The sequence below is a fragment of the Halichoerus grypus genome, chromosome X (assembly GCF_964656455.1).
Source record: "Halichoerus grypus chromosome X, mHalGry1.hap1.1, whole genome shotgun sequence".
Classification (NCBI taxonomy): Eukaryota; Metazoa; Chordata; class Mammalia; order Carnivora; family Phocidae; genus Halichoerus; species Halichoerus grypus.
In genome coordinates this window covers 99,150,989-99,168,239 of record NC_135727.1, presented here as the reverse complement: position 1 = coordinate 99,168,239, position 17,251 = coordinate 99,150,989, and the positions used below count along the sequence as shown (strand labels likewise).

The 17,251-nt window shown below is 38.7% G+C and overlaps 2 protein-coding genes across 4 annotated transcripts in view; both read right to left on the bottom strand.

Moving 5' to 3' along the window:
- SRPX (sushi repeat containing protein X-linked) overlaps positions 1-10,241 on the bottom strand; it is a 155,740-nt gene extending 145,499 nt beyond the window's left edge. Inside the window, exon 1 of the mRNA XM_078065212.1 lies at positions 10,151-10,241. The gene's annotated coding sequence lies outside the window, so the exon portion shown is untranslated. The remainder of the gene's footprint in view (positions 1-10,150) is intronic.
- Positions 1-17,251, bottom strand: part of RPGR (retinitis pigmentosa GTPase regulator) — a 62,744-nt gene that overhangs the window by 8,799 nt on the left and 36,694 nt on the right. Inside the window, exons 14-18 of one of the 3 annotated variants that reach the window (XM_078065201.1) lie at positions 12,980-13,093; positions 11,511-11,568; positions 10,151-10,239; positions 8,820-8,822; positions 1,218-1,868 (exon numbers count right to left, since the gene is read on the bottom strand). In XM_078065201.1, the coding sequence (XP_077921327.1) occupies positions 1,662-1,868; positions 8,820-8,822; positions 10,151-10,239; positions 11,511-11,568; positions 12,980-13,093 (471 nt within the window). In that variant the 3' untranslated portion in view covers positions 1,218-1,661. Of the gene's footprint in view, positions 1-1,217; positions 1,869-8,819; positions 8,823-10,150; positions 10,240-11,510; positions 11,569-12,979; positions 13,094-17,251 lie in introns of those variants that run through there. The other 2 variants (XM_078065199.1, XM_078065200.1) reach the window with 2 other exon arrangements.

The window sequence follows — 17,251 nt, the reverse complement described above, 5'->3', positions numbered from 1 at the left end:
CCTCTTCCAACCTCACTGGTTATTCACAGAATTCAGTGCCTTGCAGTCGGAGGACGGAGGCCCTCACATCCTAGAGGCTTCCCACCATTCCCTGGTACATGGCCCTGTCTGTAACAGGGCACTTTGCTTCTTCAAAGCCGGCAGGAGAGCATCGCCACTGCTTTGAATTGCTCCGACTTCTTCCATGTCTGACCTCTGGAGCCTCTTTGAAAGGGCTCACCTGATTAGGTCAGACCCATCTAGGATTATTTCCCTTTTGCTTAAAGTTAACTGATTAGGAATTTTAATTACATCTGCAAAACGTCTCACCTCTCCCACATAATGGAACCTAAGCAATGGCGTGGTATTTCATCATCTTCACGGTTCCTGCCCACACTCAAGGGGAAGGGAGTATTCAGGGCAAGCATAGCCCTGACGGAAACCGTGGGGGCCATCTTAGAATCGCGCCCGCCACAACTGGCGTGTCTTAGTACTATCTGTGAGCTGTCTCGCGGTCTATAGTCTACGGCTCGGTGAAGTCTTTTTGCAATACTGTGCTAGTGCTAGAGCAGCAACAGCACAATCAGAACTCCCTAAATGTAGTATTTACACAGGAGACTATTTTGTAAGATCTCAAGATCACATCTAGACTAACGCCCCTTTGCGTGAAACACAAGAATGGAGTTTCTTTTCCTGTCTTCAAATGGGGCAATGGTCACTGTGAGTGAAGAACAAAATGTGTTAGCCGGGAGCTGGAATGGTGAAAACGAGGGCGGTGTGCCCCACTGAATGGGCAGAATCCGTGAGCGCAGGACGGCAGCGGTTCTGTCGGAGTACACCTAGCAGCCTTACGCTTCTGATCCCCGCGGCAGGGGGCTGGGCCATGGGGCCAGCCCGGCTACGGACAGCTGCAGTGAGCAAGCCTGGCTGTGTCTGGTCGGGCCAGAGGCCGAGCTGTGGCAGGTGAAACACTCCAGATCATACCACAGAATCTGCCGCGTTTCCGTGCCACGTCACCTCCCTAAAGAAGACTGGGAGGCAAAGAAATTTCGAGTTTCTCCACGAAGATGTACTGCTTACAGGGTGGCCCTGATATTTTCTTTACTCAGAGGTAAATGAAGTTTGTGTCTCGCAATATTTTCAACATAAACAGATTTTTTTGGCCCCCGTTCTGTGAACTGATAGAGAATTCCAAGTACCTCTACATTTTATTCATACTCATACATTTAAACAGTGGAAACGACCAGATATAGTTTATTAAAATGTTCATTAAAAACAATTTTGACTCAGTTTTTTAAAATTGCAAATACATTAAAAACTGTTACAGTGTCATGAGATTGCAAATGTTGCCTTATGAAATTATAAAGAATTTGTTTAGTAAAAACTATGAAATATTTTAATTTAAACTTCACATATAAAAATATATATCTTATTGCAACACTGAACAGTCAAGGCCACAACACTTGAAGGAGAGTTTGAGATACACATATTTTAAAATTGCTTGTCAAAAATATTAGCATAAATAAATACCAAAACTGGTCGTAATATTCAAACCAAATAAAACATATTATTAAACTTGTGTCTTTAAAAGTTTGTTATCAGAAACTTTCCTTCAGAAGTCAAATTGTTTTTCAAGTATAAATCACAATGTGCTTGGTGACCACGGAAGCATAAATATATATTTATAGTATCGTACAAGATTTTGACCTTCTCTCCATATTTGGGGGTGAAGTATCCTGATGATTTTGCCCCATGTGGTTCTGGTTGGCATCTTTCTTACTGCTTTTAAAAGCTATTTGATCTCCTATCGGTTTTATCTCTGGGAGTGGCTCATTATTACTCTGCATACTTTTCTGACTCGTCAATGACATCCTTTTAAAGAGGAAAATCTAGAAAAAAACCCACACACACAAAGAATTCATTTCAGTAAATGAATAGTCACTTAATAGTACTTAGGGGGTATAATTTTCAACTAGTCTTAACATTATTTCATCACATCTTTATGGGGCACCACATGTACAAAGGTACACTCTCAGTGTCCATCAGCCTCTTCTTTTACCAATGGCAATCATGCTTCCTCCCCGAAACAAGACCTTTCAGGGTTTAACTTTCAACACTATCTCAGTGCCCTGGTAATACATTATCATTTTTCTTCAAAGAGCAAATTCAGTATTTCACTTTGTTGTGTTAAGAGAAAAAAAAGATGAAAACTAGGATATTCTGGAGGAGGACAGACCTCCCGTTCCTATAGATCAGAACTTCTGGCAAAATGTTAGCGCTGCCAAATGATGGCTTTGGGAGCCCCAGGGGTCTGACTAGGCAGGTGGATGTATGGATCTGCTGCTCAGGGGAGGCCGGGGCTGTGAACAGGCAGATAACAGCCGGACAGAGGAAAGCAGACGCCACAACCCAGGGACTGCAAGCAGGCAGAAAGGAGAACAGAAGAAAAGAGACTGAGGAAGAGCCAAGTGTGAGATGCAGGCGGAGGAGTGAGCACCGGGGACAGAGCTTTGTAGAAACAACATCAGGAAAGAGAGGCACCTCAGAACTGAGGGAGGAAAACGTGTTAAGAATGGAGTGCTCAATAGGGCACATACAGGAGAATTTGAGAAAGAGGACGATGGAAAAGTCCCATGGGATTTTAGCCCTTTAGAGGATGTAGCCAGATAAAATAAGATTCCTGAAGAGTGACAACACGTACATACGTTGGTTTTGACAAGATGCCAAAAACAAAAAAAACAGGTGAGGACTTGGCTCCTTTGGAAACCAAAATGATGTGAATAATAGCTGGCCTTTAGTCTTTAAAGAATGGAGGAACTCAAGTGAAAAGTGGCGACCCAAAAAATCAGAGTCTAGAAAGGGCGCCTGGGTGGCTCAGTTGGTTAAGCAACTGCCTTCGGCTCAGGTCATGATCCTGGAGTCCCGGGATCGAGTCCCACATCGGGCTCCCTGCTCAGTGGGGAGTCTGCTTCTCCCTCTGACCCTCCTCCCTCTCATGCTCTCTGTCTCTCATTCTCTCTCTCGCAAATAAATAAAATCTTAAAAAATAAAAAAAAATAAAATAAAATCTTTAAAAAAAAAAAATCAGAGTCTAGAAAAAGGGTCTGTGGGCTACAATGGAGGAACTCCTGTTTCATTTCTGCTATTGTGGAGGAATCTGTATCTTGAAAAATTCTGCTACTACAAAATACCAAGAAATGCTGAATAAGTGCAAAAAACATAATTTTATAATGTGTAAGTAAGTTCACAAAAACAAAATGAAGGAAAATCCCTGTGGGCCAACAAATGAAGAGGGAGCAGGAAACCTCAGAGGCGAGGGAGGAATGAAATGGCATTTATTGATCTCACAACTTAGACTCATTTTGTTAATGTATATTTGATCTCATAAAATGTGGAAACTTGGTACTGAGACCCCTCCACAAAGTAGGGACCCTCTAAGAACTATGCCCTTAATGTAAGTCCACCTACAAACATTGGGAGATGACAAAATAACATGGCTCTCCTGGTCTATGCTTTGAGTGAAGGAGAACCATGTTTTCCTAATGAGAGGCTGGGGTTCCCATTTACTTTACTGGTGTAGGTGGGAAAGCCCTAACTGAGAAATTAACTGAAAGTGGTCCTGGAATGGTAACACCCAGGGGAGCTAACAGAGGCTAATACAAATTCTCTATGGATGGATATGCCTTAATGTAAGTCTTAAAGGGGTTCCACAAAAAGTCCCAGTTGAACATGCACTCACAATCCGAATTTCAAAACACATAAGGAAACAAGATAGTACTAGCAAGTCAACCAGAACAACAAACAGATTTAGATTGCTAAGGATGTCTGACATTGGAATAACTAAATATACAATATAAAATAAGTATGTTTAAATTATTTAAAGGACCAGAATAAAAAATATGAGCACAAAACAAGATACTAGTTTTTAAATGATTGATTTGAAAAAGAATCAAAATAGAATTTCACTTCAAAATGTGAAAAATATAATCACTGAAATAAAAATGCAACAGGTAGGTTGAAAAGATTAGTCTCAGCTGTAAGGAAACTATGGAATTAAAGAGCTCTGAAATATGAAAGCTCTGAAATTCCCTGAAATATTACTTAGACGTGGACAACGGGAAAGTAACATTAAAAGACATGGATAAAAGAATGAAAAGTTTTGTATCAGAATTCCAAAGAGGAGAGAGGAAACATTCAAATATATAATGGATGAGAATTTTCTTAAACCGATGAATGACTTGAATTCTCAGATTCAAGAGTCATAATGAATTAGAAGAAAGTTAAACCAAAACATTCCCATCTAGGCATCTCGTAGTGAACTGAAGTACATCAAAGATAAATAATGTAAAAAAACCAGCCAGGGAGAAATGATAGATTATATACAAAGTTATCAGCAATTATACTAAAGCAAATTTCTTAATAGGAACAATGGGAGCAGATATCAAGAGAAAAATAACTGCCAACCAGCCATACGATCATTCATTTTCAAGTGAACAGAAACTAAAAAAGTTAACTACAAAAAGAAATCTATGACAGGAACTTCCAAAGGATTTCTTCAGGGAGAAGAAAAAGGATCCCAAGAAGGATATCTGAGATGTAAAACGGAATTGTGAGTAAGAAAGTGGTATAACAAATAATAGTAACATTTGATTGGTGAGGCCAAAAAATTAAAATACTGGATACAATAACATGTAAAATGGAAAGGAAGGGGTAATAGGAGAGAAAACTCTTCTAAGATCTTGGTATTACTTGAGGAAAAGACAGGAACATTAACCAGCTTTAGATTTTAGGTACGTATGTTAAAAAATTTAAAGACAAAATCCAGCTTATAGGCCATCTACAAGAGACTCATCTAAAACACAAGTAAAAGAATGAAAAAAGATGTATCGAGGTGCTAATCAAAGGAAAGCTAGTGCAGCTCTATTAATAAGATATACTTTAGCATTTTGTAGAGATAATGAAGAATACAAATAGTAAGATGATAGATTTAAATGTAACTGCATTAATGATCAGATTAAATATAAATGGGCTAAATGCTCCAATGAAAAGACAGGGATTTTCAGATTAGATAAAAAAAGCAAAACCCATCTTTTTGTTGCCTAAATCAAATGCACTTCAAATACAAAATCACAAATGAATTAAAAGTAAAAAGATGGAAAAAGACATATAACTCTAATCAAAAGAAAGCTAAAGTGGCTATGCAATATCAGACCAAGCAGATTTCAGAGCAAATATTATCAGGGATAAAGAAGCCATTTCATGATAAAGGGGTCAATTAATTAAGAGAATATAACAATCCTAAATGTTACAGAACCTAATAAGAGCTTTAAAGTACATGAAGCAATTGGGGCGCCTGGGTGGCTCAGATGGTTAAGTGTCTGCCTTCAGCTCAGGTCATGATCTCAGGGTCCTGGGATCGAGCCCCGCATCGGGCTCCCTGCTTGGCATGGAGCCTGCTTCTCCCTCTCCCTCTACTGTTCCCCCTGCTTGTGCTCTCTTGCTCTCTCTGTCAAATAAATAAATAAAATCTTTAACAAAAATAAAATAAAATACATGAAGCAAAAACTAATAGAAGTACAAGGAGAAATAGATGAATCCACAATTGTATTTAGGGATTTTAATACTCCTCTCTCAATAATAGATATTACAAGTAGACAGAAAATCAGGAAGTATAGGAAATACTTAAGCAATGCTATCAACCAACTTGATGTAATTGACATTGATAGGACACTCCACCCAACAACAGCATGCTTCTCAACCTTCTCAAGTGCACATGGAACACTAACCAAGATAGACCTGATTCTGGGCCACAAAATAGGTCTCAATAAGTTTAAAAGGACTCAATTCATACTGAGTATGTTCTCCAATCACAATGTAATTAAATTAGAAATTAATATCAGAAACCTCAATGGAAAATACCCAAATATCTTGAAATTAAATAACCCATGAGTCAAAGAAGAAATCAGAAAATATTTTGAACCGAATGAAAATGAAAACACAACATATCAAGTACTTCAGAAAAAATTTATAGAACAAAAAGCCTGTATTAAAAAATAAGAAAAGGCTCAAATCAGTGACCTCAACTTCCATGTTAAGAAACTAGAAAAAGAAACGCAAATTAACCCAAAGAAAGTAGAAGAAAGGATATAATAAAGATTAGAGTGCACATAAAATATGTAATACAGAACAATCGATGAAACCAAAAACTAGTTCTTTGAAAAGATCAATAAAATTGATAAACTTCTAACCAGTTCATCAGGGAATAAAAAACAGAAGACATAAAATAAATCTGACAAAATCTATGCAAGACCTGTACGCTAAAAACTACAAAACATTGCTAAGAAAAATAGAAGACATCCATAAATGGAGAAGTATCTTCATGAGTTAGGAGACTTAATATTGTTAAGATGTTAATTCTTCTCAAATTCATCTGTAGGTTCCAAGCAATCCCAATCAACAACCCAGCAGGCATTTTTTTCCAGTAATTGACAAACTGATTCTAAAAATTCATATGGAAATGCAAAGGGCCTAGAATAGCCAAAACAAGTTCGAAAAATAACAAAGTTGAAGGAGTAAAGCTTCCTGACTTCAAGACTTATTATGAAGCTACAGTAATCAAGACAGTATGGGACTGACACAAGATAAACAGATCGAAGGAACAGAATATAGACTCCAGAAATGTGCCCACACATGGAAAAGTTAACTGATTTCTGATTTCTGTGAAGACAATTCAGTAGAGAAAAGGTAGTCTTTTTTCAACACATGGTGCTAGAATGATCGGATGTCCACATGCAAAAACAAAAAAGAAACAAAAAAACCCCCCACAAACTTTAATTCATACCCTCACCATATAAAAAATTAACTCTGAATACAACTCAGCAATATAAATGAATGAACTATCGATACATGCATGGATGGATTTCAAAACAATTATGCTGAACAAAGGAAGCCAAACAAAAAGAGTACACAGTGTAGGATTTCATTTATATAAAAATCTAGAACTTACAAAATAATGTATGATGATAGAAGGAAGATCAGTGGTTTGCTGAGGACAGCAGGGGTCAGGGGGCATAGACAGGGGTCACAAAGAGGCACCAAGAACCCTCTGCCAACAATGGCACTGTTTACTCTCTGGTGATTATGGTTTCACAGGTGTATGCACATGTCAAAAGAAATCAAATTATATACTTTAAATATGTGTCATTTATTATATGTCAATTATACCTCAATAAAGCTCTTTTTAAAAAGCAGGGGAGTCATTATTGGGTGACCTGAGAGAGACTGTCTCAGGTTTTAAGCTTGGGAAAAACAGACAATGAGAGGAGACCATAGGTATAATCTACCTCAAATTTTCCTCACAACATAGAGTCTAGCTAACTGTGTACTTGAAGCGAGTGTGCTCATTTGTAGCTTGCAATGGGGAACAAAGCACACCATCAGAGAAAAGGTAGTAACTAGGAAAGGCAAGAATTCACAAGCATGCTTTTTTTGGTGGAGACATTCTCATCTCAGCGTCTTTTATTTATGGTAGTGACAGTGAATAAAAAATCTATTGACTGTGAACTGGCATGGGGAACTATCCAGGGGATCTGCCATGTTGCAGCTAGTTTCTGAGGGAAGGCATTGGTTCTTTAACCTCTGTATCTGCAGTCTCTGGCCTTGTGCCTGGCACATTAAGAGATAACCAATTAGTATATGCTAAATAAATACATGAATAAACTAACTCTATAATCTAATTATTTTTAATAGCTAAGAAGTTTACTACTTTTTTCATTAGCTACCTTAGGTGGAAATGAAGCCAATAACATGTTTTTCTTAGTAGCTAACTGTGGATCCGAATTATCAGCAGTGGCTACAGTGTGGAAAAGTAATATTTGGTAATTTCTAGATCTAACAGTCACCTACCAGAAGATCTCTGCCGCCAGTTAAGATCATAGGTCCTAACCTGTCTATCTGAAACATTTAAAATTACCAAAACAAAATTCAGTGGTGAATTCTGTTTTGTAGATGCCAAGAGTACAGTTCTTTCTTTTCCTTTTTTTGGATTATCTTTGCGGTGTCTGTCTAAATACCCAGGGGTGGGGGGATGGGAATGCAAAATCTCAAACATATGTTTCTTTTGATGTAAGTTAATGCATCATTTACTTTCCAAGCTTTAAAAAGTTTGATTTGTTTGGCTTGGATGGTATAAATAGGTTAGAGACACTCTAGATTAAAAGAGGTCATATGGGATTGACTAAAAGAAAATCTCACCTAAATCATCTATTTCCTTTTTAAAATATGGAGAATAACAGTATATTCTTTAAGTAGAAATACATTTATTACTGCTTGACTTTTTAAATATGATTTTCATTACTTTTTGTTTCCTTTAACCAAGGACATGTACATTTACTGAAGTATATTTTTCCATTAGGTATAAATGAGAATTTGAGCAGAATCCAAGTTTAAGACTACGTTCTTCAGCCTGGCACCTGCAGCCTGCTGTATCCTGGCGTGACCTCACCTTTGTCCCGTCCACTGCTGCCATTGCTCGGGCCCCCTGCCTGGCCTGTTCCGACAGGAGCATGCCACTCCCCCCTGCCACATGGCATTTCTCCCCTGGCTCAACCCTCTCTCCTAGCCCTGTGCATCCAAATCCTCCCACCGATGGGCAATGCCATGCTGAAGGCTGGACAGCCTGAAAAATTCCCAAAACTCGATCATGTGTTCTAGAACACACATTTTCATTTGGTCTGAGGTGTGTTTCAAATATTTTCTTCTGCTACTTCACTTCATTTATCCTCTTAGGTTCTTCTGTCTCCTGACTCCTTTACTTTTCATCTCCCTCCCTCATATTTGACTTTCTTTTCCAGTCTTTCCCTGAGCTCTTACAATTGGAAAAAAGTCTTCACAGGATCGCTATGAAGTACAGTAGAATATCTGAAATGTTCTTTTCTACCAGACAGAGAGAATCTGTTCCTAACACTTGATGGTACACGTTATAATTCTAAGGAGGAGAGTAATTCTGAGAGTATCCTTTGAGCCAGGTCATAGCTATCTCTAAACATAAGGCAATTTTTATAAAGATAAGAATACTCACAAAGTAATTTTTAATAGAAGATAACAACAGGGGACCTGTGCCAAAATTTTAGCTTGAAATTTCTGAAGTAATTCTGAAAGGAATTTCAGAGTGGCAAAAGACAGGCTGTTTACTACTCTAAGGGCTGCTCCTGGTTTTACCCTCCTCCTGTCCTCTTCCTTACCTCCTTACGTTTTATAGTTCATTATCAACCAAAAATATTTACTGAGCATTTACCATGTCCCATGTACCAGAGACTGTGCTACATGCCAAGGATCCATTGGAAAGCAAAACAGAAAATAGTTTTTGTCCCATAGAGCTGAAGGCCAGTGGAGAGAGAGAGTCATAAAGCAAGTAAATGTACACTTCACTATGAAATTGCCAATTACGATAAATACAAAGAAGGATGAGAAAAGGTGTTACGTGACAGAATAGTAATGGGACATAATTTAAGTGCAGCTGGTCACAAAAGGCCTCTATGTAGAAATAAATACTTTAAGCTGAAACCTGAAGGCTGAACAGGAATTAACAAGGCCTTTCATTGATCTTTTCTTCCACATTTCCTCCTAATGCTTCTACCTGGAAATGTGCTCTCATGATTACAGAAAGTTCCCCTGCAAGTGAAAAGAGTAACTTCCAAGAAGAAGAAACGTATCTCTCAGACTATTAACAACTCCAAAACAGGTATTTGGCAGGAGAGGCTGACGTAGCGTGTGGTCACGTTTCCTAAGCAACAACATCCTTATTTTTGCATTCATCCTCCTATTTCTTGGTTTTGACTTACTTTTTTCTAGACTCTCATGATGATTATACTCATAATTTAAGCAAGAAAGTTCTTTTGTGTATCTTTTCCTGTAAGTTGAATCAGTGTGAATGGGATTATTGAAAGGAACATGCTATTAAATTCTGGCTGGGCCACCTGACTCCATCTAAAGTCCAGTAAATAAATAGCTATGTTAAAACATGAAACATCACTTGAAATTCTTCACATGTTTTGGGGCCATAAAACCTCATATTAAGGAGGTAAATTATATGAATCACTATATAAAAAGTAAAAGGAGCAATTCAATACTTTGGTCTTAACACTAAAATGAAAAAATAAATTTCACTTACCTTTGATTTTTTGACGTCTTTACTTGGTGTTGATTCACTATCTTCCAGGACTTCTGAAGAACTGCTCTTTGCACGGTTATGCATGTTTCCTATAATAGAATATATTGAGAAATATGTTTTTCTAAGAACGAGAAGAAGGAAAGTCCTGATGCCCTCAGTGCAACGCTACCAAGCCTGACCTACGGGGGACACTACAGAGCGCGGACCTGTACCTGTACCGCTGAGGCAGCAGGCAAGGTCTCTACTTCATAGGCCCTAGAGGGCTGAGTTAAGGCAAAAAAGCCCAGAATGACCCGACCAGTGTTGGAGATGTTTGCATGACAAGTACCCAAACACAGCTACAAAGGTAACAGTGAGTGTCAGGAAAGAGTTCTGTAAAATATAAATTACCTTTTTAAATTAACCTAGTTATAATTAAATTCTTTGTACTCAAATGGACATGTTACTTTTTGGTGTTTCAAATTCATCCACAAGTGATATAACGGAAAAATAATCTTTAAAGTATACTCATGAAGTACATGCATTCTTATAATTTTCTATTATCAACTACTTAAATCTTACTTTTAATTAGTTGCAAAGAATACTTACAGATACTGTTTTAGTAAAACTTACTACTCTGTTGAAGTTAGAAGGAAAAAAGTATGAAGGGAAGTCCTCCTCCTCCTGCCTAAGTTCAGATCAGATATCTACTACTATGAATGGTTATTTTTAATGAGAACACAGCAAAAAGCACACTTTGATGTGATGGTGTGGAACATAATATAAGGGTTGTACAGCAAAACCCAGATGATCTGGCTGTAGAAAATGTAGGTCTCCAGGGTAATCATAGTCCCCTCTATTCTGTGGCACCTGTTCTCCGACACCAACAGTCAGGCCTGGGAAAGGACCTGTCTTAAATGTCCACGATAAGATGAAAGACCCACGTCTGAGCCCTGGGGGAAATAACGGGATGGCCAGCCGTAGCTCCAGGCCAGCCTGGTCTTTAGCAGTGGGGGCAGTGCCCACCAGAGACATAAACTGAGATGGGGGACAAAAGCCCAACTTAATACTACTGGTTGAAAAGAAAAAAAAGGGTAGTGAAAAGCCTGTCCTGAACCACTTAACACTGATACACGAGTAGCTGGGGGTGATGCGAATATTTTATATGAAGAAGCCATGGTGGTGATTAATGAGAACAAGTACTCCTGTGTCACGTATTTCAGCGCTTGTCATGAGGCCCATGTGACAGTAAAAGGCAGGAAACAGAATACACGTCTGTAGGCTTTAGCGCCTCAGCTACAGCATATGCGTGCGTACGTATGCATGCATGCGTGTGTGTATGTTAAAGTAGCTGGCCTTCTGAAGTCAAATGTGTTCACACCTTTTGGATTTTCATTGTATTCACAAATAGCCCGTTCCTCTTGGTTGGTTTTCTTGTCCTATAAATGATAAAGAAACAATATAATAAAAAACATAATTGTGATGGGCTGGAAAACATCATCTGGGTTTTAGGCAAGGGTTCTCGAGTCAGCCTCTAGCTAACAACATAAACACGTGACTACTGCTTCACTTTGCTGGGCTTTTGCCTCAGATGCTGAGTAACTGCTAACGTCCCTTCTAGCTTTAAGTTTTTGGATTCCAAAATGTATGATTCAAGAATTCAACTCCAAGAAGATTCAGGAACGTTAGTTGGTAAATGAATTGGCTCAACATTTTACACTGTCAAACTGGAGTTTCAGGAATTCTATGTTAAAGAATTTCAGGGACTACCCAAACTGGAACTCATAAATATTCCTTATAAATCTTTCCCTCCCTCTGAAAGAAAACAGTAACGGCTAGAAGCTTTTTTTTTTTTCCTCAGTGAGAGGAAGGAGTCTTGAGAAAGGAATTAAGAAAATGACCTCGATAGCACAGCCCCATTTTGTAAATTAAAAATACATGCACATGAAACAACACAGGTTTACAAGCACACATTCAAATAAAAGGACAAGCGTGTTTCAGTGGTTGTCTGTGTTATGGAAAAGGAGAACACAAAGGGAATCCATTTAAATAAAGAGAAGCCTTGCGCAGACCAAAGATGCAAGTGATTCATCAACAAGAAGGTATGATTAGAGGTACAAAAACTGAAAATGAAAACGAATCGACATAGTGTCATTTTCAGTTTCGTTTTCTGAATTCTGTACCTATGAAGTTAACCCAGAGCAACATTAGCAAATGAATGATTTCAAACCTATCAACTGTCTCCTAGCAGTGTCCCTCTTGGACAAAACTACCAAATAGAAGAGATGTTTCTGGCATCCCTAGCTCCACTTTTAGGATGACTTCCTCTTCCTCAGTGATAGCTCCCCCTTTTCTTCCTATAATTCCTTTCTTCTACACCACATCTGTACAGAACTGATCACAGCCTCAAAGACCGCTGTGAATAGCTTTCACTTGTCCACATACATGTAAATATACACATGTATGTGTGCACACAGCCACGCCTCATTCCTGCCACCAGTATAGGGCTCCTAATTTTGTAATTTGATCATTTCAAGGACCCAGTGCTGAACTTCTCGGTTAATTTCTCAACAGTATATTGTACTGGCCCATATCAGTTCATTTCCACTCAAGCGGGGAACAAACTGCTACCAAGAAGTGTAGAAAGGGTGTTAGAAACAAAGTGTGCCTGATTTATAAATCTGCCAAAGCTTTTCCTATAGCACACGAACCAAGTTATTCAGAGAAGTATTTCTGCTCCCAAAGGAAGCTGGAGTCTGCCCTCTGCAGAGACCATGGAACTTGCTCTTAGGCAGGATCTCGGGACTTAAGCACGTATCATCATACCTTTTCAGTGGTGTCAATCAATACCTTTTCAGCTGAGTTGTCATTGGCTTCATCCGCTGGTATGTTCTTCTTGCCTTCCAGATATTCATCAATTTCCTCATCCATGTCCTCTAGTTCTTCATCTGAAAATTCATGATCCTGTGTCAAAATTGATAATCAGGGAAGAGGTAAGATTTTTTTTTAAAAAAAACAGATTTGATATTGCAGTCATAAATAATTTATATCATCTCAAAGAATACACAGAATACGAATTCAAATACTGAAGGCAAAGAAATTAAATGCTGCATAACCTATCGTGCATATCAAGTTACTATATTACCGAGGCTTTTCCGCACATTGATCTATTTCAACATTTTCAATGACTAGGATTCCCAAAATTCTATTAGCGTCTACTACAAGGTTAAAATGGAAAAAAAATTAAATATGCTTTCTGAGCTGTCTCAAAAGAATGCTTTTAAACTTTAGAGAAGTTAAAAAGCTTTCTACTGTAGCATTATAACATAATCATATCTATATATTATGCTCATTTTCCAAAACATAGGGATTTAAAATCACTTCAGAAGTACAATTCACTGATATTCACGAGAGAGAGTTAAGTATAATTACTTACATTCCAGGAAGAAGATAAAGGGACATAGGCAGTTTAAATGGTTTGCTCTCGGTTATTTAAAGCAGAGGGAAAACCAGAGGCAGAACTTAGTCTATCTGGTCCTGTCCAACTAATCCAAATTATAAGACAGCCTGTCTATGGATTTGATAGAGTAAATCATGTAATACTAAACATAGGCAAAAAATATTAGTTATATTCTTTATTCTATACTGAGATTTTTTTCGCAGTTTCATATTTTGGGTGGAATACTGCTTATTTTTTTGTCATTAAGAGATCAGGCTCCTTATTGGACTTTTTTTCCTATGCTTTTCATTTATGCACTTCTCTAATGGCCCCTAAAATAGGTGAGGCAGTAAGTAATTAATGCCCTTTACTCCCTTGAAGGACGTTTTTACAACATTCACCCCGCCATATTTGCCTCAGACGATATACACCCTTTATATCCCTTCAACACAGTAACTAGCTTCTTGTGGTCACCTTCCTAGTTGCTGTTTGGCTAAGGATGAGCTGGACACCCAAAAGAATCTTTAGTGGGTGGTTTGAAAATAATACCTCTCATAATTAACTCACCTTTCTTCTGGCAAAATACCAAATGTGAGAGTTCAGGCTAGGGTGACTTACTGTTACTTAGTAACAGACGTTAAGTGGCATCCTCAGGCCAATAGCACTAAGGGTGTGGCCTGATAGCATTTTCACCAAGGACAAGCAATCCAGAAGTGAAGCCTGGAGATTTAAGAGTTTCGGCAGTTACGCAGTTACGCTGGGAGGGCTTGACTTAGGTTAAGCAAAGGTCATGAGGCGGTGCATGTGGGAGGGGAACAAAGAGAGGAAAACAGGGTACCAGGGTAGACAGCTATATTAAAGGATGTGCTGCACGTTTAGGTTGGGTAGGGCTAACTATGAGGTAGCTACCATTTACCAATAATTTCTAAAGCTTTCTTTTTTTCTGCATAATTTCCCCTCTAAGTGACTTATATTGTATATTATGCCGAGCCAGAAGCACGTAGAAGGTAAAATGATCAGAGATTACTTTGGAGGGGAATGGGAAGCAAGATTAACTAGATTTAAGATTTATGGCTGATAGATAGATGTAGTCATGAATGTATATAAACGAAGGCCAATTGGAAAGAACAGTGTTCCCAAGACACAGAATTTCAGACTCTGTCCGTCTGTCTCCCACAGGGAGGGGTCAGTGATCTGTGTTGCAGCAAAGTCCTCTTCTCTTGGAGAATTCTGCTAGTTTAGCACCTGGGTCAACTCCCATCGTGCTAGTTAACTAAGATATTAATGTAACCATAAGACAATATCATGCTATTATAAAAAGGAACATGACATTTTATCTTATTTTAGAAATAAGCAAAACACTCATTTCTTATAATGAACTATAAATTTACTCATAACTTTATGAAAATCTGTAACAATGAGTAACTGCTGGAATGGTATCATTTTCTAAATTTGAGAAAGCTCTTAGAAAACATTTTCACTAGAAATCACATCAATTGTAGAACTTTGCACTTAAGCACATTTAGAATTAATCTATTCACATCTGGACAACTACTCTAAATCACAGTACTTACCTTCAAACTGAAACAATTTAGGAGAGATTGGCAGAATACTGTCATTTTACAAAGAGAAAGGGCATTAAGTACATTCTTGTCACTAGAACCACATAAGACGTTAAGTAGTCTAGAATGGTCAACAGAATCACGTCTTGTGTTGGGACCGCAGGAGCGAAGGGAAGGGGGCCTGGCTCTCACAGAGAGACAGCTGTCTTGCTGGTCAGGCACAGCACTGGGAGCTGCAGTCTTGGGTGTGGCCCAGGGCCACATTTCTTATGGGAAATATCAAGAAACCGAAATGTTCCTCATGAGGTTTCAGTTTGCTTAAAAATACTACATTGCATACTGGAGAAACTTGAGGTTGCTCTCAGCCAATTGGCATAGTGGTCATCTGGGGGGATGGGAAATGCCTGGAAGGGGGTTTGAAGGGAAGCCGCTGGGGAGCGCTCTACCTTGATCTGGGTGTTGACTATGTGGGGGGGTTCACCTTGTGGAAAATGCACTGAGCTATACACGCACGAGATATGCTCTTTTCTAGATGTATTATATTTCAATAAAGAGTTTTAAACAAGTTTTTTAAAGGGACTATAAAGTATAAAATTTTGTGCTACAATTCTCAATTTATGAGATGCCTCAATGTCATATAGGGTAGACAATGTTTTCCAAATAGGTTAATGGAGCATAACACTTTATATCTACATAATACCACGTGGGGAAGTGTATATATTTAAAATCTCAATCTCAAGGCTTTTAGGACAAGAAGGGTTAACATGGAAGTTCATGCTTTTACTGCACTGGAACTCACTGAGGCAGGAAGAGAGAGTGGGGAGGGCATTCAGTACAAAGACCTAGGTACTGCTATCCAAGCTCTGTACCATCAGCCACGGCCTGAGCAAGGGGTCTAATAATATTACTTTACAGTCTCTCTGTAGAATGGGAAAATGACACCAGCAATACCTACCTCAGAGGGTTCGTATCAAAATTAAAAAGATTATTTACAGAGAAAATAACACAAGCAAACAATGAGCATCTGTATATAAGTGATTTTAAGACTCCCTAGTATACACTGAGGGCCATCAAAAAACAAGATGCTTGGGCACCTTTTTGCCATGAAGTCCCAGATCTTATCACTAGAAAATAGTTGATTTAAAGTGTTCACGTTATTTGTTCTACCCTCTCACACAGCTCCCTTTACTGTCTGCCAGGAGCCCAGCAGCTAGAACAAGCAAGGGAAGAAAGCAGGACCCATCAGGAGCAGCCTAGGACGACAGGGAAGTGGAGGGGCACCTTGGCTGGACTGTGGGCCAGTGCTGCCTCAGGTCCAAGTCAAGTCCAGAAAACACTGCTACAGTATAAAGTTTCCCGGTATTTCAGTGTTGGCAATGGATTCAAGCGTTACCAAAATCACTGTGTATACCAAGCGAAGTGAGTCTGCAAGCCAGGTTGCACCGAAGGGCTCCCAGTTTGACCTCCAAATTATTGCCTTCTAATGTCACTACTTTACAATCTCTAAACTCCTCCTCCTTTCTATGTACCAATCCCTTAGTTCATTCCTAATCTGGTATTTTTGCCACAAAATCCATTCCAGTTTGACTCTTGTAAGCAGGCCTGCAAAAGTGGCTACAATGCTGAGGATACAAACTTCTTGCTGGTAGGCAATTTTACTCTTTATGTTTGAGTTATTTTTTAACCTATTTTGATAAAAACATTAGGACACAGGGAAATCTGTTGTCCCGTACCATCAGCCTTTCACCACGCTTCAAATGTTGAAGGGCAGTACTGGACCCACGTATGGTGTGCAGACTTTCACTCTACCCTATATTTAAGGGGGTTATCATTATTGTTACTTACTTCATTCCCACAGATCTACTTCCATAAGCCAATTTTGGGGAGGGGGCAGCTATGTTGTACTTAAACAGAAGTCAGGTCCACATGACTAGATGCTCATGCACATCTGTCAGTGACCTGGAGATTCCTGAGGGTAGTTCTGTACCTGACTTGATGTGGTCAGAGGGGTTAATTAGAGGGATACGGGTTACCATTTGCTGAGTACCTCTAACATGTTTCATGTGTTAACTAATTTAACTATCCAAAGACCCCTCCCTTTATAAAAAGAAATAAATAAGA